This window comes from Vicugna pacos, chromosome 20 (assembly GCF_048564905.1).
Source record: "Vicugna pacos chromosome 20, VicPac4, whole genome shotgun sequence".
NCBI lineage: Eukaryota > Metazoa > Chordata > Mammalia > Artiodactyla > Camelidae > Vicugna > Vicugna pacos.
The window spans coordinates 37,955,001-37,977,116 of record NC_133006.1 but is presented as its reverse complement, the minus strand read 5'-3'; the positions used below and the strand labels follow the sequence as shown (position 1 = coordinate 37,977,116).

Genomic DNA, 22,116 nt, shown 5'->3' with positions numbered 1-22,116 from the left:
ATAGAAACCAAGAGTCAAACCACTGGTTTTGCTAGAAATTTTCAATTACATGACTATAAATTTATTTTCTGTTTCTTCTCAAACAATGTTCCATTCTATATTCTAACAGATTAAACACTCAAAGTGAGCCACCTTAACAGCAAAAATTGGTACGTGTTCAGCACATACTTTGAAAAGATTTCATCCTTTCCAAATTGATAGATGGCACAGAATTATTACGGTACAAGTCAGATTTCAAATGATCGAAGAGAAGTTTCTAAATATTAGCAATGAAACAAGCAATTTTATTTTACTTTTGTTGCCCCTCAAAGTGCATGTCAAAAATCTTTTTCCAGGAATGTCTGGAAGCACTCTGGGTCTCTGATAGGCAGGAAGAACAACTTCTCAGAGCCTTGGCAGCCCACCCATCTCCGAGCAGCATGCTTTCTCAGCCCCAGGCTCCTTTCCCATCCAAAGCTCTATCCTGAAATAAACGAAGCACTCAGCCACCAGAAGCTCTTTCGGCTGAAACATTTGTGAAACAAGTACATTCCTCAGTACTCAGGGTAAATGAATTTTTCATGAGCTAAGATCTATGTAGAAAAGTTTTCATGAAAATCTAGCATTTTTTAAAGAGTACTAAGAACTGAATTGTGCTCCCTGAAAATTCCTGTGGGCTTAAGCCCTAACCCCCAGTGTGATTGTCATTGGAAAGGGGGCCTTCGGGAGATAATTAGTTCTTCATGAGGCTGTGAGGGTGGGAGCCCTATGATGGGATTAGTGCCCTCCCTCGTAAGAGACACTGGAGAGCATGTTTCCTCTCTCTCTTTCCCTGCCATGTGAGGGCACAAGGAGAAGGCCACTGTCTGCAAGCCAGGAGAGGGTTCTCTCCAGAAATCAACCCTGCTGGCACCCTGATCTCAAACTTCCAGCTCACAGAACTGTGAAAAAAACAAATGTCCGTTGTCTAAGCCATCCCATGTATGGTATTGTGTTCTGGCATTTAGAGCTGAAGAATACAGAGGGCAGTACCAACATGTAGTAGTGACTATCCCATGGTTTGCTCTGTTTAGTATCATATGACAATTCTAATTGGATTTCTGACCTTATAAAAACATTAATTTTGACATGAATGGCTGGGATTTTTTGCAATTATTCATTTATCCAATATGTTATGTTTCAAATGCCCATTCAATAAATATCTACTTAACAAACATTGTACTCCAGGCTGGGTGTTGAGTAAAAAGACACACAAACAAACAGGGTGGAAATTTCTAACTTCCAGGAGGGAAGAGCATGATCAAGAGATATACCATTTATTCACAGAATGCAAGGAAAGATATGAGAAGAGAAGCGTGAATGACTGAGCTTCCTTGAGGAAATGACGGGAAATGTGACCAACCAGAGATTGTGCACAAGAATTTTTTTTTTAATGTGGTATATATTTGGAGAATGACAGTCCTTTTTTTAGGTGGGGAAAGGTATGTAAAGTATGAAATCAATGGTAGGTAGGGTGAAGATATTAGTCAAATTTTTTAAATGTTCTGTATTTTCAGAATTCCTTTATGGAATGATTGTTTTGTATTCTTTCTTTCTTGGAAATTGGCCAGCTTAACTACAAGGAATGCCACTGAGTCTTTAAGCTATTGTAAACATGTCTCAACTTTGTTTTTCTTGGTTTTACCAAATACAAGACGAAATAATGTTACAAAATATGTGCATCCATCTTCTCTACAGAATAATTTAAAGAATGTCAAAAGCACTTAATTGGCCTTGAATTTCACTCCCTCCAAAATGTAAAGTGCCAGATGAATGACAGAAAATTTGAACACTGTGAACTACCACTAACAATACAGTGTGAATGGTTAAGACTGTTTAAAGTTGAACCCTGGCTCAGCAACTTACTAGTTGTAAGACCTTTCCCAAGTCACTCAGCCTCTCTATGCCTCAGTTGCTCTTCTATAAAACAGGCATAATATCACTATCTTCTTAAGGCAGCCGTGAGGTTAAATTACGCAGTTTCTTAGAACAGTATCAGTAGGTATGCAACGGATGTTGGCTATTATACCAGCAAAGAGATTTTTCTTCTGATTTGGTGCTCTTTATGTTTTTTCTTACCCAATTGCTCTGGCTGAAACTTCCAGTACCATACTGAATAGAAGTGGTGAGAGTGGGCATCCTTGCCTTGCTCCTGACCTTAGAGGAAAAGCTCTCAGCTCTTCACCATTGAGTACGATGTTAGGGGTGGGAATGTCATAGATGGTCTTCATTATGTTAAGGTACAATCTTTCTAAACCTAATTTGTTGAGGATTTTGTGATAAGTGAAATAAAACAGACAATGACAAAATCTGTATGGTATCACTTATATGTGGAATCTTGAAAAAAATTTTAAAAAGTAGAACTCATAGAAACAGACTAGAATAGTGGTTGCCAAGGAAGAAGGTAAGAGAAATGAGGAGATTCTTGTCAGAGGTGCAGACTTCCAGTTCTAAGTTGAATAATTTCTGAAGATCTAATGTACAGCATGCTGACTATAGTTAATATTATATTTTACACTTCAAATTTGCTAAGAGAGTAGATCTTAAGCACTCTAAGAGAAAAACGAACACAAGCATGTACCAAATCATACTGTACACTTCAAATATATTACAATTTTGTCAATTATAACTCAATAAATCTGGAAAAAATAGAGCCTTTTTCTCTACTCTATGACACAAATATCTCAAAAAGTCATCACAATTGCTTTTTTCTTTTACTATGAAATAATGCTTGTTCTCTTCTTCCCTTTCTCCTTATAACATTTGTTAAATATTAATTTACTTTTCTATTTAGTGTAATATTTAAGGAGTGACAGATAAGCTACTACATTGATTAAGTTAAAAAAAAGTTTAGCTCATGTAAATGTCTCCAGTGATTTTTAAAAATCCATTTTCCCTCCCAAAAGTTTCCTATACTAACCACAGAATAGAATATAGGTTGCTGGCTTACAGAAAAATATGCTGGTTAATGTTTTAAAGTATCTAACAAAATCCATCTTTTATTTATAGAGATTTTATTATGGATTTTACATTTTTATATTATCTCTAATATTCAAGAATCATATTTCAGACTTGACTTTCACTCACACATAAAGTCAGATTTGATTCATGCTCATTGTCAAATGCCAGGCAATTTTAAAGAATTTAGAAAAGTAGGATTAGCTGCCAATACATACTGGTAAAGCTTTTCAGAATGTCTCCCTGGAAGATGCTTAATTCAGGCCATCGTGCCTATTCCACCACTTCCTAAATGCTGTACTTTATTATTAAAATCAAGATAAAACTTAAAATAATTTCCCCTGACTATCATAGGATATTACACATGAATCATTACAGAAAATCCTTGAAGCATAGTTCCCTAATTGAATAAGCTAAATGTATGGATTGTTTATATTTAAAATCCAGAGAACCGAATTATCTACCACTGATTAGGGACAGGTACACCACATAAAATACATATTAGGAAATGTCCAGGAAGACGCTGCCTGCTGGTACCTAAAAAGTAAAATGAAATTATTTTATTTCTAATTCAATGCTTATTTGAAAGACAATGTATTGTTGTTTCCCTGGATTTCCTCTATGATTAAATCTGTTATAACTATGCACTTAATTGATTAGTTTTATTCCTGACTAGATAAGGCTCAGACCAGAGTCATTTCATGTTTTTCCTACATGCTTTCTAACACCAATGGGATATAAAAAGTCAGCACAAATATTTCTAAAGTAGCTTTGTATACTTGGGCAACTAGACCGCCCTATGATAACAGTAAAAATAATATGTTATCATCTGCATGACCCTGGAAATGTGACCCCCTAACTGACCCACAGAGTGTTCCGCATCCGACCACCGCTCTTTGGTTCTGTCCCTCATAATGTCCTCGTGCCCTGAGGTGCGCTGCTATCTCAGTTACCTTGGACTCTAAATGTCAGCTGTGGTAGCACCCTTCCAAGACAGCTGCAGAACCAGCCTACCCCATGTGGGCTGATTCATGTGGAATAATAAGGGGTTTCATTAACGACCAGATCTCACAGCCTCCTACCCTCATCATGAGACCTCAGCCAAATGCAAAATCCTCCTCCAGGTACACCTGGAGGTCCTCCGTAAGCAACCTACCCAAGCAACCACCTAGGCTGCTGCTCCCTGTTGTATCAGGTGTGACAGTGGCACTGCTGACATCACTGTCACATCCTGCTAGCTAAGAGTGGACTCCATGAGTGATTTTCTTATCGTTTCACACTGGGCTCATGGGAATTAAGTGGTGTGGTCCAGCTAGGCTCTGTGACATACCCACCAATACCTAAACCTACACACACACACACACACACACAGACACACACACACACCCCTGGCCCTAGACTTGTGGGATTCTCGTATTTTGATTTGAGATAGACAAGGTGACTACATAGAAGAAATGCTTGTCCTCTCTTTGGGGAATCTGAGCATATGATGCTGCATGACACATAAGTCAAAGCTACAGGTACAGGAAATGGAAAAGCTATTTCTGAAGTCAATACTGCCCATAGGCTAAAGATTCCCTTGTGTGGCACCAGTTATAACAGTTAAAATGCACAAGTGAAGTTCCTTAATGGTGATTTAAGAAAAAACGGGATTATTCACGTATCTATATAGTGCTTCTGCAAATGGGTCCAAGTAGTTTCTTAATTTTATCCAAATAAGTTTATGCTGGTGTCAAGTTTTATCATAGATACTTCATCACATGCTAGAAATCAGCGCTCTAACATGAAATTTAAAAAGATGAAGTGAAACTAAATTCTGTAAGGACTAGGATGGATATTGATTAAAAAATAATGTAAGCTCTGCACGGTACAAAGTATACGAAAAATGAGGGGGAAAGACTCAGAAAGTCATGGGTCAAGCCAGAAAGGGGTGTAGACGATGCGCAGGGCTGACTTTTCAACTTGCAATTTTTAAAAGCGAGATTATTTTACATTCCTCGAGATAGATTTTCACGCTGACCTGTTCCCGTGAAGCACTTCCAGGCAGAATTACGCCTTTCCGGGCGCGTCCTTCCGTCTCCTCGCCATAAGCTGCGACGGCGTCGCCGCCCACTCTGCGGAGCCCGCGCCCGCGACCGGAACCCGCCGCCCGCTCGGCGACGCGCGCACCTGCAGAACCCGAGACGCTCACATGGAGCTGCGCTTGCTCTTTGCCACGTCAGTGTAACGAGTGTCACTAAGCGCGCAGTAATTTAACCATTCTTTCCTTATATGAGATCAAGTTTCATGTTTCATCATCGACTATTTAGTAAATTATGTTATGTTTAATGTGCTGAGAAATCGCTGAAGCCCAGAACAAGTTTTAAGGTTAAAAACTAAGCACACTGCCAACAACCTTTGTTCATCCTGTCACGTCCCCAAAGCGCGCAACGTACAGCTGTGCTTTAAAGATTTTTTCCCACTTACCAAATACATCCTGAAGTGTAGACACTGTGCTCTTCTGCGCATTAATACTACGTGCTGTTTACATCAGTATTTACCACGTACTTGCTGTTTTGCTGAAACCAGCGTGGGAGGTGAATAGGTTTCAGAGAAGCCCAGAGTTCTCGGGCTCGTTTCCCTAATTAGGATCCTTGAGAACTGTTCCCAAGCTCCGCACAGACAGGAGGACTTTATTTGGCCTGCCTTGTTTGTTTGCATAGAAATGCCAGCATTTATATAAATGGTATGTGTGTTTTACTTCTCCATTATCTGAAAACAGTATCTACAAAATGTATCTACTCATCTAGCTAGATGCATGCTGTAAATATAAAATAATCCTCTCTCTTCCAGTCTCTAAAAAGAAAAATGCTGGAAGGTAAAATATGGAATTTTCCATGCCTCCAATGTTAGAGTTTTTAACAAGAACCTTGACACCTTTAACCAATGGAAGAGAGCTTTTTTTCAGAGGGAAATGAGGTAGGGTATTGGAAAGGTCCTGACTACTCTATAAACTCCGTAAAACTTTTGTGAGCTCATAAATGATGCTGGAAGTCCTTTCAGGTGCTACCTGTAAGAGCTACCTGTGCAGCTTGGTGGTTTCAAGGAAAACAAACAGCAAAGAGTCATCAGAATAGAAGGGACATGTTAGGTATAAAAGTGCATTAGTCAATGTCTAGCACCAAAAGAAGGTATTCAATATATATTTGCTGACTCAGATATTATACTACAAATATAGAGGCCTGACTGATTTAAATATAATCATTTGTGATGCCTAATTTTATGTGTCAGCTTGGCTAGGCAATGGTGCCCAGTCATCTGGTTAAGAACCATCTAGATGTTGCCATGAAAGTGACATTATGATTAACATTTAAATCAGTAGACGTTAAGTAAAGCAGATTACTCTTCATAACGTGGGTGGGCCTCATCCAAACCATTGAAAGCCTTAAGAGTAAAGACTGAGATTTCCCCAAATAGAAGGAATTTGGTGTCAAGACTGTAATGTAGAAAATCTGGCCTGAAGTTTTGGCCTGCTGGCCTGCCCTGTGGACTTCAGTCTCAAGAATGCAGCATTACTCTTACCTGAGTTTCCATCACGCTGTCCTGCAGAAGTCACACTCAAGACTGTAATTTCAACTCCTGCCCGAATTTCATATCAGCTTTTACCCGAATCACTAGCCTGCCAGTCTGCCCTAAGGATTTCAGAGTTGCCAGCTTCCACAAACATGGGAACCAAATTCATAAAATGAATCTCTCTCTTTCTGTTGGTTCTAGTGAATTCTGCTTCTCTGGAGAATCCTGACTAATACATCCTTTGAATTAGAACCTCTCAAAATGAGGGATCGAACTGGCTTGAAAAACAAATTTGCTTGGTTCACAAAGTCAAAAGGGAAGAAAACACAAACTAAGAGCAAAAGAGTAAAGTGGGGGGATGAATCTAGGTGGATTAAAGGGTGCTATTCTGTAAATGGGGATCAAAAATGGAATCTAAACTTGAGGGCTGTTAAGAGGTTTAAATAAATAAACGTTAACTTATTTAGAACTGTGCTTAAGACTGTGTCAGGCACCGAATAAACACTCAATAAACATTTAGCTATTATTAATATTTTTATCATCATCATCAATCATCATCATTATTCTATGTATGCGCTGTGCCTGCTCATGTAATAATCAATAATTTAATCCCCATAACTACTCCATTGTGTCAGGTATTATATGTCCATTTGGCAGAAATGGCAAAGAAAGCTTAAGAAATGGGCCCAAGGTCACACAGCAAATGGTGAAACCTAAGCATAAATTCAATAGAAATAATACCTGTAACTATTAGAAGACTTAACTATAATCAGCCCGTTCTAATCACAAGTACTGTAAAGAGTTATTTTAATAAGTGAGAAAAAGTGATTGAGAAAAACTGAACACATACTGAAGGAAAAAATCTTACCAGAATTATTCCCCATGGACTTGAATATATGTGTATACAGCAACCTACATTTGATGCTTAATAGTGAAAAAAAATTGAATGGTGGTGGTAGATTATTTACACTGAAAAAGAGTCATAAATTCTACTAAACATTGAAAGTCATCTAACCTATGCTACTGTCCTTTCTACAGTGACGTCCAGGAAGCTCAAAATAAGAGTAGACACTTAACTACAGCTGTAATGTTGCTCTGTGTTTTTCTCTACTTTTACTTCTTCCTTTTGTAGGTGTTCTCAAGTCCCCTTGGCATCTTTATTTGAACTTGGCTTTGACCATATACATTTATGTTTCTATTATAAGCTGTCTCAAATTATTTGGGAAGCAAGTAGGATATAAATTATAAGTAAAAATTTAAAAAAGAAAAGAAAACAAAGCTGAACCAAAGTGAAGACAGATGGGGCAAGCAAGCCTGTGGGGTGTCCCTCAAATCCTGCCACACTGAACGCTGTGAACCCCACCTGTGCTCAGGCTGGGTCTGCTCAGGGCCCAACCCAGCAACACTTAGGTCTCTGCATGGTCTTCAGCCCTGGGCCTGAGAGAATGTGGATGGACAGCTTGTGCTAATTAGCACTGTCTGTTCCTCTAAGTGGGGTAACTTGTATACCCAGCAAAAAGAAAAAGATGACATCATTTATTTGGGGCTTAACACTTGATTGTGGGCAGATGCAGAGAGAGCTGCCTGCTCTATAATGTGGACCCCTAAGTTAACCAGAGGATCTGGGCAATAATTGCTGACCAGGGAAGGGTGACCAACAGGATTTTGTTTCATGAAACTTGCCTGTCCATGATTACAGCTATTCTTCATTCATTCAACAAATCTTATTAAGTCACCTTTCCTGAATGAAGGAGTCCTTGCATTATAAAAATTCCACCAAGTGTAACTATCGTGCTCTCCAAGAAATTAAAATAATCTTCAACTGGTAATTCAATCAGTACTTCTCTCCAGAATTCACTGGGATTGTTTCTCATTCCCTGGAGTGTGTTTGGGTAAATAAAGGTGGAGCTTTTCCAATTTCCGATTCATTCCAATTTTGAGCTACTGGTGAAAACTCGTCCTGAGAATAAGTCCTTCCCTTATTTTGCACATATGTCTCTTGATGATATCAGTGGATTCTTCATCATTTAAAAATATATTTAGTTTACTGAAAACTGTCTTTTAAAATAATCTTGGCACCATGCTTGAACCGTTTTATTTGTGAGGCTTTAACCCAGATTTTCATTAAAAAGTGCAGATCCAATGACTGAAGCCCAGTGGTGGAATACAATCTTCTGGATGGCAAATGACTCTAAGTAACATTTGTCACTGTCATTATCTCCATAACCTTTGCAAACCCTAGAGTGCTTTGTAAACTACCAAATATGCACAGCGGCAGGGCACATAAGGAGTAATTTCAAATTGTTATTTTACAGTCACAATTAGAATCAAGATTAAAGACGAGGACATTATCACAACACTGCACCTTTGTGGTTCAAAACTTAAGATGGTGGTTCCATACTGTCAATAAAAGAAATTCAATAGTCACTGTGTACAGAAATCTCACATGCTAGATGAATTTTATTGAAGAACGCTCATTTTGAACTTGAAGAGCTGAGATGGCGTTTGTAAAGTGATAATGCTCCTCATATGCATAACATGGGCCTCGTAACGGCCCGAAACTGCTTACAGCAGCATCAAAGGAAAGCACGTTCCCGCTTCCTCGCTCTGGCCGGCTTGCCGTCCTTGATCAAAAACTACCTTTGCTGCCCATCCTGTCGTTAGCGGTTAAAACTTACCATTTAAATTGTAAGCTGCAAGATCTAAATGGAACTGCATGTGTGATCTTTGTCACCTCATTTTCATGAATGGAAAAGAATATTCTGACACAAAAATTACATACTTAATTCCAGCTCACCCTCTCCGCTGACCTCCATCCCACACTGCCTTGGGTTTATTTCCTCATCCATCAGTGGGTCAAAGTAATTTCTGCTGTATTCATTTCCTGTGGAAAGTACATGAAGTAAGGGTCAGTGATTATTAGAAGCACATGAACCAAAATGTTAATTTTGAAATCGACACCAGCACAGAAGGGCCATTTTAGCTACTTTATAAGCTTAATTTTTTTTACAAGTCTTCCAGGCTTCCCTTTTTTATAATTATCGTCTTGCAAAAGGTCACTAAAGGTAATTCAAGAATCAAGTTCATGCTATCTGTCTGTTGCTAAAAAATTAATGAGAAAATTTTCAAATGGGGACTTCACAATAATAATTTTAAAATGTAATCAAAATTATTTTTAGGACATACTCAAGGAATGGACATCACTGGATTATAATGATGTTCAGAGTTACCTGACTCTATTTACGCAATTGTATATAATTCACTAAGTATATTGTGTCATCGTGTCCAGAATTCTGTAGTCAACTCAATAACATCTTTTTTGGGGGGGGAGTAATTAGGCTTATTAATTAATTTATTTTTAATGGAGGTACTGGGGATTGAACCCAGGACCTTGTGCATGCTAAGCATGCAATCTACCACTTGAGCTATGCCCTCCCCCCTTAATAATATCTTAATTATGAAAATCTATAGCAAAATTTCCATGTTGATAGCTGAGTAAAAAGAAAAAAAGAGGAAGGGGAGAGGGTGAGAGGAAAGAAGGAAGGAAGGAAGGACGGAAGGAAGGAAGGAAGGAAGGAAAGTAAGAAGGGTCTGTTCACAGGTCTCTTTGGTTATGTCAACTTAAGTAACATGAGGGAAAGTACAGATGATTTAGCCAGAAATTTTACTCAAGACACATCAACAACTTCAACAACACACACCAAAAATTCTCACTTCACATTTCCCGCTTTTGTCCTTATGTTGATAACCAAACTGTAGCATCAAATATGACTTTATAATAGAGAAAAAGGTCTGTCATCAATTTTCCAAATCTAGTTTCATACTTCGTGCAGACCGAAATATGTATATCTGTTGCCAGTAATCTGCATTTAGTAAAACGTAACTTACTCTGACGGTAACTCCAACACTGCAAAAGCAATAATGCTTGGTTGACTGCAAACAACATTAACTCTGCAAGTATTGCTCACAGGGAAAGGTTAATGTATATCAAGAATACTGTTGATACTCCATAATATATTTGTTTTAGGATCAAAAATAATCCAAAGAGCAGCTCTTTTCCCAAGACCAAATATAATTTTGATACGAACCTAGGCTTAACTTGTTTTTCTGGACTGGCACATACTTGCCGTCAATCTCTGTTCTATTGCTATAGTAAGTACAAGAACTGAAAATCTACTTTAACTTGAGGTCTCAGTAAAGAAAAAATAAGTGAGTTTCATTTTTGTTACTTTATCTATCAACAGCTTCTAGGCTGGTGTGAATCTTGGCAGTATGCAAGCAGAGTCTTGTGCGCTGAACTGCAGTGACACACCTGTTCAGCCCCAGTCACTGTACATTGTTTTTCTCCCCTTTAACACAAAGCACTGTGACGCTCTAAGCACACTCTTCCATATGCTGGCAAAATAATTCACCTGTATTAGAGAAAAATGGTGGTGTATTCCTTATAGTAGTTCCATGGCAGCATGAGTCAACTGCTGCTACCTGGAAACTCCCCCAGTCTAACTCAAAACTCCCAATTCCTTGTCTACTGAAGTGACTCATTAATAAATAACACCAGGTTAGTCAGGTCCTTGGAGAAGGAATCAAAGTGAAGTCATTTTTCTAAAAGTCTGGGGAAGTTTATTCGGTTTGTAGGTTCTCAAACCATTTTCATCCCTGCTGTCAGCTGAGAAATTAGGGTCTTGCCCAGCTGAGTAGGAAGGAGGCCCACACACTGGGCGCCTTCCAGAGCCTGTCTCACTCGGGGCTCGATACTTCCCCACTCAGCTGGAAGATGGGCCCCTTAAAGGTCTATGGATGGTTTCAGAATCTATGCAAATTGCTCCTGCCACATTCAGTATGGGTTGAGGCACACATGCAAGTCATAAATGCCACCACTGGGGTGATGTATTTCATACTTCACATTCCAGGATACAGCAAATAGCATTTTATGAGCAAAGAATTATGAGGAGTCTTGAGCAAAGAGGCAATCCAGATTCCCTTTAAACCTCCTCAAATTCTATATTTTATTACATTATCTGTTTGTACGACCTCTGTAACATTACACTTGCTATTGTCTGTCTCCTGCACTAAAATATAAGCTCCATGAGGGTGAAACATAATCTCTTTGTATACTGAAGCCCCCTCAGTGCCTAGAATTGTGTCTGGCCCTCAGAGGTGCTCATAATACCGTCTGAATTCATCTGCTAAATAAACCTTTGTTTAGAGACCTTTTGTAGTAACAAAATTCTCCCACCAGGGAGACGTTCTTTCTTGATTAAAAATGAGCCAAGAGTCATCACCTTTTTATCACGTTTTATTCCTCTCTTCCTTTCTGTTCCCCATCCCCTCCCTTCTTTCCTTCAAGACCCTCTTTCTTTTGCTTTTTAATTGAGTCCTTCTAGGAACCAAACACTATGCCTGGATTTTCAGAATGAATTGAAAGTGGTGGCTCTGCCTTCAGAGCACAGGGCACTGAGAGCACAGGGAAGCTAAACGTAGTCAGTCTGGCATGATTTAATATTGTGGTAAAGGACAGAGTTCTGTTTGAGTGAACGGCAGGAGCATCCAGCCCACTCTGGGGATGTCCAGGACTTCCTGCAGAAATTACTACCTGAAGTAAGTTTGAAGTGTGATTAGGAAAGCCATATCAAAAATACAAGGGAAAGGAATTTTTATTGGAAGAAGTTTAGGCCAAGGAAAAATGGCACAAGGGCATAAAGACATGGGCGGCATGTTCTGTGTTAGCGGATGTTCCCCAGTTATTCTCTGTCTCCCGAAGTTACAATATAGTAAAGTAAGTAATGGAATCCCAACGCCCTCACTAGTCCCAGCAGTGAGTTTTTAACTAATGTTTTTGCTCAAATTATGATTAAGTTGTACAGTGTCCATTTATGCTGATATGACGTTTCACATTCATTCAATTATTTAAGCAATATTTACTGAGTGCTTATTATGTGAATATATCAGTAAAACAAAACATTCAAAAATCTCTCCCCTCACAGAGCTTACATTCTGTGAGTGGAAGAATAGAAGCAAACAAATATGCGTATTTTATGGTTTTCTGGATGGTGATAAGTGACATGAGGGAGAAACAGCCAAATAAGGATGGTCTGGCAGCCCAGGGAGGGGTGGGGGTTGCACCGCTTGCCTGTACCTTTGTTTTAAACTAAGAATGACCTTCATTAATTGTTCTCAAGACTACTGAGATAGTGAAGCAATAAAAAAATTGTAATTTATTATTTATAACTTACTACTATTTTGCCAATTTCTTTTGTAACATAAACCAGCCAATGACTCAAATAGGAACCTGTTATTAAATAGTCAAATAATTCTTCCTTTCTATTGTTATATCTTGCCCTGATAGGCCAATAACCTAAATACAGTAGGCAGAGTTCAACATGGTAAAGCACATGGAAACTACTATAAATTTGGAAACAAAAGACTTCACGTTAACACTAGCTCCTTTGCTGGTGTTTCACTGGATAGTGTCAGGATTTAATAAAGTGAGATAGTTTTAGGAGAGGGTATATATTACCAGAAGGTAGGCTGCTAATAGGATAAATTCCTAAAAGTGTCCCAATCATTCAGAATATGCTTTTGGATATGTCTAAAATCATCTCACAGGGAAACCAGCAGACCCACTGAGAAATTCAAAGTAGGGCACTTAGCAATATACATACAGTAGGTCTGAATATGAGTGATATTTAACTGTTTGTTACATCGAGATGAATAATCTGACAACTGCACGCGCACACACATATACGGCTCTACACGGAAGTAATCAGGTGTGATACATAAACCAGTCACTCAGTAACCTGGTCTTGTCTATGCTCTCAATACTCTTTGTTTCCAACTTCCTGGAATGAGCCGCTCAGTGTTTAGAATCAGCCTCAGTTAGTGCACTTCTTGGGCTGTTTTCACTGAACTGGGGGAGGAAGAGGCACCCACTCTGCCCGTCCACACATATCAGGTTTTCCTATCCTTTGACTCAGAGCAGCATGGACTGTAATCAGGGCTTTTACTTAAATTACACTGCACGTGAACTTTGGTCAGGAAATTCTCTGGTGTGCACCCATGCAGTTCCTCGGGGGCTGTAAGAGCGAGAATGAAATTGCCCACCAGAGGAAGGTTAGTGTGAATCATGAAAGCGTCTTGACTCAACGAGGCAACCACTTCCTTTCAAATCAGCCCCATTAGCTCGGGAGGGAGGGGATCTGAATGCATCTATCCACTTCTCAAGAGGTTTCCTGGCTCCATTCTTGTCCTTTTCCTGTGAATCCACCTGCTTCAGCTCAGCTTTTTATTACCAATCATCACGTTTTCTATAATGGACTATAAGTTAAATAAACACAAGGCCTTCACAGAAAGTAAATAACTAAAGCTACATTCTATGATTACAGCTGTGCATCAAAATTTTACAAACTAGGATATTCTCCTGAACATTATTCCTTTAAAAGGCACGAAGCCTAGATATGTATAATTAAATTAAACTTTATAAATAAATTTGGGAAAACTTCATGTTTTCCCCACTTTGAAAATCCAATACAAAGATTTCAGGTTTAAATGTTCACAAGGTCAGGCAGTTTATATATACGTATGAAACATCAATGTGGAAATCAGGAGGCTGGAATAAAATGCAGGTTAGTGGGAACTATGTCAAACGCAAACATGCTGTAGCTTACTAAATCCACTCAAATACTATTTTTATAGGACCGATTGACAAACTTTTTAAGTTAATTGCAACTAAAGATACAGGATGCTTTTTAACACGATAAAGAATAATTATCTTAAACCAAAGTCTTCTTTATACTAAGCAGAAAAACAAAACTACAGCAAACCCCAAACAAACCAAAAAAACACTAATGATGAAAACTCAAACTATGACTCGATGTCCACGATCAATGTTTCTGTCCAATATTCTTCTAGAAATCTCAGCCAAAGCAAATAGGACAAAAATAAGGAGTAACATGAGCTGAAATTATTGAAAATAGTTCTATTTTGTGTGAATATTATTTGAAGACAATGTTTCCATACCATGAAAATTTAAGAGACTTGACTGAACGTCTTTTAGAACAAAGACAATATTATTTGAATAATACTTTGAAAAACAACCAGATAATCATTAAAAAGCATTCATTTTTCTAAATATCAACAATAGCCACTTAGGAGATATAATGAGTAAAGAGAAAGCCAACACCCACAATAAAGCAGCAGAAATGTCTCAGAATTAATTTAGTGCTATTAGATTTTCATAGGAATCCCTAGATGGTCATCCAGAGTATTCACCTTACTCAGAAACTCAGACAGAAAGGCATGAGTTTTTAACAACAGAGTTAAAAACAGAAAATTGGTAACACTTCCCTTTCCTTTTTTACAGAAAGGCTAACCTGTGAAAACTGGTCCACTGCTCACATTATATTCAAAAGTTGGTGCCCTGTTGGACAAATTAGCTTTCTCCATTGCTTATTCTTACTTCCTTTCCAAATCTTGTGGGTATTTGAGATATCAGTGATTTGAAAATCTAAATAGGGTAATAGTTGAAGTTTGCTAACAAGTACTAATTAATTGAGCCATATTCTTTCTTCCCCTAAGGCCCTCCCTCATGGTAAATTACGAGGCATTTTAACGTTCAAACCACTAGAGAGCTATTGCGTGCATAATTGCTGCAGGGCTTATCCGACAGGACCCCACGGCATTAATGCATCACGTGCTCCTCTGGACCTGGAATCCTCCGAGTTAAAGCAGGTCCCCAAGTACCTAACTTCTAAACAGGAAGATCTTTTCGTTACTTAAGTAATAATGATAATTCAAAGGTTAAGTATAAATATATTTTTTTTAAGCACATTTAAAAGTCCTACAAAAGTAATACCAAAATAAGGGGTTTTTTTCTTTTTAGTTGAAGCCTGGCAACATTATCCTACATGTAAATAAGTTTATGTATACAGTTTAGAGTATTGCGTTTCAAATTAGGAAGGCCCTGCTATTAGACCACAATCACCCCTCTAATATTTCTGGTTGTGCCTTCATTCATTTAATAACTGTGTCTTCCTCATGGATCTACAATTACTCATATTCATGTGTTGTATTTCAAGGTTCATTCAAGTACTAGTGTTTTCATCACACTGTAGCACACTTCCACGTGAAAGCAATCAATATAATGGATTATTAGATTTAGTTTAAACGATCTTAATTAATAATACTTGCTCTTAAAAACCTGGTAATTTATCAACAACTAAACTCTATGTCTTAGAGCAAAGGGTTCAGGTCTTCCCATGGGTCTTTTTTTTATAAGGTTTTTGGTCAATCTGATGAAGGCTAAGGAAAATTTTATTTACTATTAAATCTCTTTAATAGGAAACAAAAAATATCTGAAAGAAACTCTAAAAGGAATTATTTGGAGATTAAGGACTAACTTATGCTAAAAAGATACAATACTAAGGTTATGAAACACTTTTCTAGTAAAATTGCTCCTAAAATGGAAATGCAACTGTTACAACTCCAGTCAACATGGTGGCCTCTCGAAGTCTGAAGTTTAAGTGGAATTTCATTGATACAGTGTAACTTTATTTTCTGGAAGCAAAAAAAAAAAAACTTTTTAAAAATTTCACCCAATACTTAAGAGGTAAAGGTAGACAAGTTAGTAGCCTGCCCAGCTGCTAAGAGACTGCATCTTAGCTGCACCACTAATGTGTCAGAAAGTAAGTCTCCCCTTAGTTCTTTCACCGTGCTGCTGTTTATAGAAGACTCACTGCACTTGTACAACATCAGCTATGTGGTCTCTCATTTTAGCCTTTCTCTGATTCTGATATTCTCAACCATATATTTACCATTATACAGATTCCTGTGCTCACATTTTTATATTAAAGGTACATAAATTTCACTGGCTTATAAATAAATCCAGTGATTTAAATGTCTATCATCAATGAACTGGAGTAACAAAGTATTATCTCTGAATGTTAAAATAATTCTTATAAAAATTCTTTGTCCAACCAACTACTTACGACATATTTTGTTAACTAACATTTTATAAAGCCATACATTGGGGGCTTCACTAACATCAATTTGAAGAGAAGACAGAAAAATAGCTGTGCTTAACAGCTGGCACACTGTTGCCAGTGATTTTAATTTTAGCACCAACCAAAATAGGAAGAGATTCCGTAAGTAGACATTCTGCTGATTTCCTGGGCAAATCTGCATGACTACCTGGAGGTGGGCAGTTCCTTCTGAAAGGAAAATTAATAAAATTTTTCTTATTTTGTTGAAATTCCCAAAACTCAAACATTTGATTAAAGTGCTTCTTCCCCAACTGGACAAACATTGTTCTAGAACTCTGATACTCCATTTAGGAAAAAAAGGGGGGGAGGGGTCAGGAAAGTAAATTTAAATTGATCCGATTCATACAACTGACCAAATATTTTACCCACCTTATATCTACATAAAATATTTCTTTATTTCCTTAGGATGGATGCTTTCCTGAGTGTTTATTTTTAGGCTTCCAAGTCAATGAAAGAGATTCAAATCACTTAGGAGCCAAATGGTATCTTAAGACACACATCTAGGTCAGTTCAATAAACCTAAAGCAAATGATTTTTCTATATATATTTTTTGTTAATAATATTTGAAATGTCCCAAAGCAAAAAATATTTTTAAATGCATTATAAATTTCATATAACATCTTTTTTTCCATCTTAAGGGGAAAACAGCTATAAATGAGAACAATGTAAACAGTTCTACACAATATCACTTCTGAAATAATCTAGGCTACATGCACTAGGGGAAAAAACAATTCTCATCACATATTTGCTCTGACAAGTTGAATTATGCACTTAACACATAACTTACATGTTATTTTTTATCACAAATTTTTATGCAATGTGTGTTTCTAATGGTATACCAATCTGAAGATACATTTAAGGTCACAATTATAATCCTAATTAAGGATTTCTCTAGCTGAGACATAACTATTATGATCCCCTACCCTTAATTCATACTACCCCTCATTTCTTTGGAAAGAATCCAAGGTCTTCAATCATATTCGCTAAAACTCGTTACTCTCAGCTTCTTTGGAACATCTGCCGTTTTCTTTCTCTACTTTTCCCTTTGCTGCCTGCTGTCATGTTTTCTGTGCTCGCGAAGGTGCTCTTCAAACCACATCCATCATGAAATCAGTGGTGGCACCTCCACCCCACAAACCACAGGGAAATCACTTCCTGTCAATTCCAGAGTTGCTGCTGGGCCCCCTCAAGGGACCACTGTCACTCCCTATACTGATTCCTGCTGGTCCCCATTATAGGCCACACCATGTTCTCTCCAGCATCTCCTCTGGTTCTGATCAAACTTGAACTCATGCCTCTGTCTATCCCATGCGCCACTGGCAATGCCAGCTGGAGGGACACACATCATCTCTACCCACATGGGACCCCTCCTCGTTACCCAGGTCAGCAGGCAGAGCCACTGAGGTTCCCAAAGGACAGAGACCCCAGCTTTTATTCCAAGCCCCTCTCCCCAAACCCAGGAATAACTGCCTGAGGATTAGACCACGGGACAACACAAGTGGCAAACGCAACCCTGTAATCAAAGCTACTTCTCTTCTCTGGCCCTGAGATGTTGGCGAGAGATCAAGATTGTATACCCGCTTCTTTCCTTAGAATTAGTCCTTTCTCAGGAGACTTCTTAGCCTTTGTTTTTTTAATGGAAATGCAACAAATGAACCAGTCAAATGACAGATAAAGAGAGCTTGGTGAAGTTTGAAGTTAATATGGCATTTCATTGATACAGTGCAGGTTCTTATTCTGATGGCCAGAAAGTATTTTTCAAACGTCACTCAATATTTAAAGGGAACTAGGTTTTAGTCAACTGCTAAATACTGACATCACTGAAGCACCAGAAAATCTAAATTTTTATGTTTTTTCACTAAAAAGTTGTGTTCATTTTAGGCCACTTTAAACCAAAAATTCTCAGGCATGCTCAGCACTTGGCTGAACATAGTTTAATCAACTAAACCAGGGTCCCCGTTATGCTCATATGGTACACACACACACACACACACACACACACACACACACACACACTTTTCCTGATTCACCCATACTTCTAAAGTCATTCAATCTGAGAAATGCTATTTAAGAAATTGAGGTAAAAATCTTGCATGAGAAAATATTGCTTTTTGGAGAGGGCCAGTTAATCCGGATTAATCAACTAAAACATCAACTGCTGATGTGGTTCCTTTGCTGATGTAACAGTTTCACGACCCAGAGGGTGTCCACGCCTGCTGTGCACACCCTGGCATCTCCCGTATCTCACATAGTGCTTGGCAAATTCATGTCCCATCAGTATGTTGTTCAGTAAATGAGAAAGAGGAAACTGAGAAATACATACTTTGGTGTTATACACGTAACTCTTCAGCAAAATACTGCATAAATTCTTTTATATCCAGTGAATCACTCATAGACCCCTCCCATTTTTAAACTGCACTGATACTGTGAACAACAGGATGTCATGAGGAAACAGTCCAAGACTGTAGGAAGTGTCAGGGACAGTTATCGGGTGTTTGGTTGATTTGTTTTGCTGTCTTGCATTCATTTCCCCTCCTTAACAGCATCACAGTTTCCTAGTTCCCAGTGTGGATAGTCTTCATGGTTCAGTGACTCCAGATTCCTGTTGTCAATGATAGAAGCCAGGAAGGGCTGACAGAACCTACTTCCGCTGCCTGTGACAAAGCCAGGAGGCCGGCAAGTGACCTGAGCACAGTCAGTCAAATGCTCTCCCCTAGGACTTGGGGTGAGTGAAGAGAGGATGGAAAGAACACTTGCAATGACCTCAGTGAAAGTTACAGACTAAAAGGAAAGAACTTCCCAAGTGCAACCGAATCCCTCCCCAGCATCTGAACTGCTTACTCTGCACGTCCGTCATCATTTCTCACTTCTTCGTATCTAAAGCCTCTTCGCGGCTCCTTCTCACATCCGTCCCACATTTCATTTTACTGTGATTTGGAATTCAGTCATGCAGTACTTTTTAGTGCCACCATGTTATATATTCAGATTATTAAATATGCCCTTTCGACTTACCTCAAGCCCTGGTTATGTTTGGCACCTAAGCCAATTCCTTTGCCTTTTGAAATTCTAAGCAGTTGTGGGTGTCTGCCATTCTCCCTTTTTTCTAGAAATTTACAAAACGGGGTTGAATGCTTTTGCTAACTGTCTGCCTACAAATTAAAGGCAAGAGGAATGGAAAGAAGAGACAAGAAGACTTTCCTTAGAAGTGAGGAGCAGACGCAGGGCAGGTGGGAGGAGGCCTGGCACCAGCAGGAGGGACTGAGAGGTTTGTTATGCTTTTTCTCGTTCACACCTAGTAAAAATGACAGACGCCGACTTACAGTGTCAGCTCTACGGCACACTGTCGTCTTCCCTGGAGAACCTCGGACAGATAAGCTTCTAAGGACGCTTTAACGCCGGAGTGTTCAGGGGGGATTTGAGAGTATCCCCCAAGCGATCTTAAAATCAGACCACTCAGTGATTCCTTATTCTGCCTGTTCCTAAAGATCAGTGTGTATTTACCTCAATCACTTTTCTTCTGTATTAAAGGCACTCAATCCATCATAAATTTGAAGTCTTTTTAATCCAAAGTTTGTTTTCAGAAAATTCCTCTCCTGGACATTTCCCTCATAATTTAAATCACTGTCTATCCAATAATTGTGCATTTCTATGAAATAATTTGGCTAAAGTAGTACTAGAATTCTGCCATTACTTACTAATGCTTTTTGTTTTTTAAGAAAAAAGCATCTAAAAGGTGGAAAAGTATTTGCTATTTACTTATAGGATGATAATCTGTGCTCACTGTAATAATACTGTGGAGAAAATACGCAGTTACTCTATTTTACTTAAGTAATCACATTGGCAGATGATATAAATGTTCTTTTTTTTATTGTATTAACAAGAAACACTGTGTTCCATAATACCTAGCAGTTTCTAAATTCAAATAGTTCAGATAGTCTTCCTTGTTCACAGACCATAAAATTGCACATCTCATTTGCAACTGAATTTTTTTCAAGGCTCTCCCAAAGGCAGGGGAGCAGGATGGGTTTGGGTAGAGATGCGTCAAAAAAATTTTAATGTTGATTATGTTCCAGAATGGAGGTGGTATAATGCCTACCTATGTCTATGTCTGGCTGGTTTTATCAGGATAATAAATAATACCTGGCTTTTCCATCTATAGCTGATTTGTTTTGTTCCTTCCACTGTGATCTACCTTTGAATTATAAAATATTCTCTCTCCCCATTTACTAATTCCTGGGTCATAAGAGAATTTATTCAATCTATATCCAGAAATACCCTTTATCTCCAGATTTCTTATATCATAGAAATGATATGAGAAATGACAAGTACAATTGATACAGTATTGGGAGTATTATATTGTGAGTCAGTATTGTCACACAGTGGGGTTTTTTTAATTTTGTTTTTTCTTAATTTTATTTTTTTAAACTTTTTAAGGGGGAGGTAATAAGGCTTACTTATTTTTTAATGGAGGTACTGGAGATTGAAACTAGGACCCTGTGCATTCTAAGCATGCTCTCTACCATGGGGCTATACCCTCCTTCCAGGTTACACTGCATTCTGTAGGCTGGGAAGTGATGGTTCTCTAAGAGTTCTTTAAATTCTACCATGCAGACTAGAGTGGCTCAAGTTCCAGGTCTAATTAGCGATAATCACATTGCTCAATACCAGAGTCACCAGCCACATATGCCTGTAGCGCACTTGAAATCAGACCACCTCCCATTAAGATTTGCCCGAAATGTAAGTGCACACAGATTTCAAAGACTTCATGCCAAAAAAAGTAACGTACCACTTCAAATTTTTACATCGACTGTAAGTTGACATAATAGTTGTAGATACGGGTCTAAATAAAATGTACTATTCAAATTAATTCACTTCTTTTTAATGTGATCAATGTGTGCTATTAGAAAATTTAAAACCGCATCCATGGCTCACACTGTATTTCTATGGGGTAGCACCTGTCCAACACCTACCTCAGATGTCGCCCTTTCGCAGACCTCACTCCACCCTTTCTCACCAACACCTGCTCTTCCACACATGTAATTGTTCTCTGTGACTCATTTTATTGCGCTTCTAACAGTTAAGCCATCACGTGGTAGTCCACTTCAGAATGCCCATTTAAAAACTTAAAGTTCGAGGTTTTCTCACAGGCCTCCTAGTCTCTTGGACCCACAGGGAATAAAAACACCTCTGTTAAATAGAAATTTGCAAAGAAGGTCTGCCCCAGGCTGCACCTGGGCGAAAGCGACACGTCTTTCTCCTCAGGGACCAAAAGCGAAATATCCTAGCTCAATAAGAAAGACTAATTTCCAATCAATGGAACCAAAGATTTAAAAAATATTCCTGGGCAGGTGACCCCAGAAGTTTACCTTCAGAGCCCGGAGTCGAACAAGAAGCCAGATAAAGTTTCCCTTCCTGTTCCGGAGCGTTCACCGCCCTTGCCAGCATCTTCTTTGCCGGGCTAGGGGATTGCTGATCTTGAATGTCTGGCCCAGCTCCACAGTCGCCTTCTGAATTTGCCACTAGGCTCTCTGGACATTTCCTTTATATTCCG

At 38.5% G+C, this 22,116-nt stretch overlaps 1 protein-coding gene across 3 annotated transcripts in view; it reads right to left on the bottom strand.

Moving 5' to 3' along the window:
* Positions 1–22,116, bottom strand: part of LOC102544289 (uncharacterized) — a 245,217-nt gene that overhangs the window by 197,292 nt on the left and 25,809 nt on the right. For all 3 annotated transcript variants that reach the window (XM_072945696.1, XM_072945698.1, XM_072945697.1), the window contains 2 exons: positions 9,326–9,412; positions 4,997–5,145 (listed from right to left, as the gene is read on the bottom strand). In XM_072945696.1, coding sequence (XP_072801797.1) covers positions 4,997–5,145; positions 9,326–9,412 — 236 coding nt within the window. The remainder of the gene's footprint in view (positions 1–4,996; positions 5,146–9,325; positions 9,413–22,116) is intronic.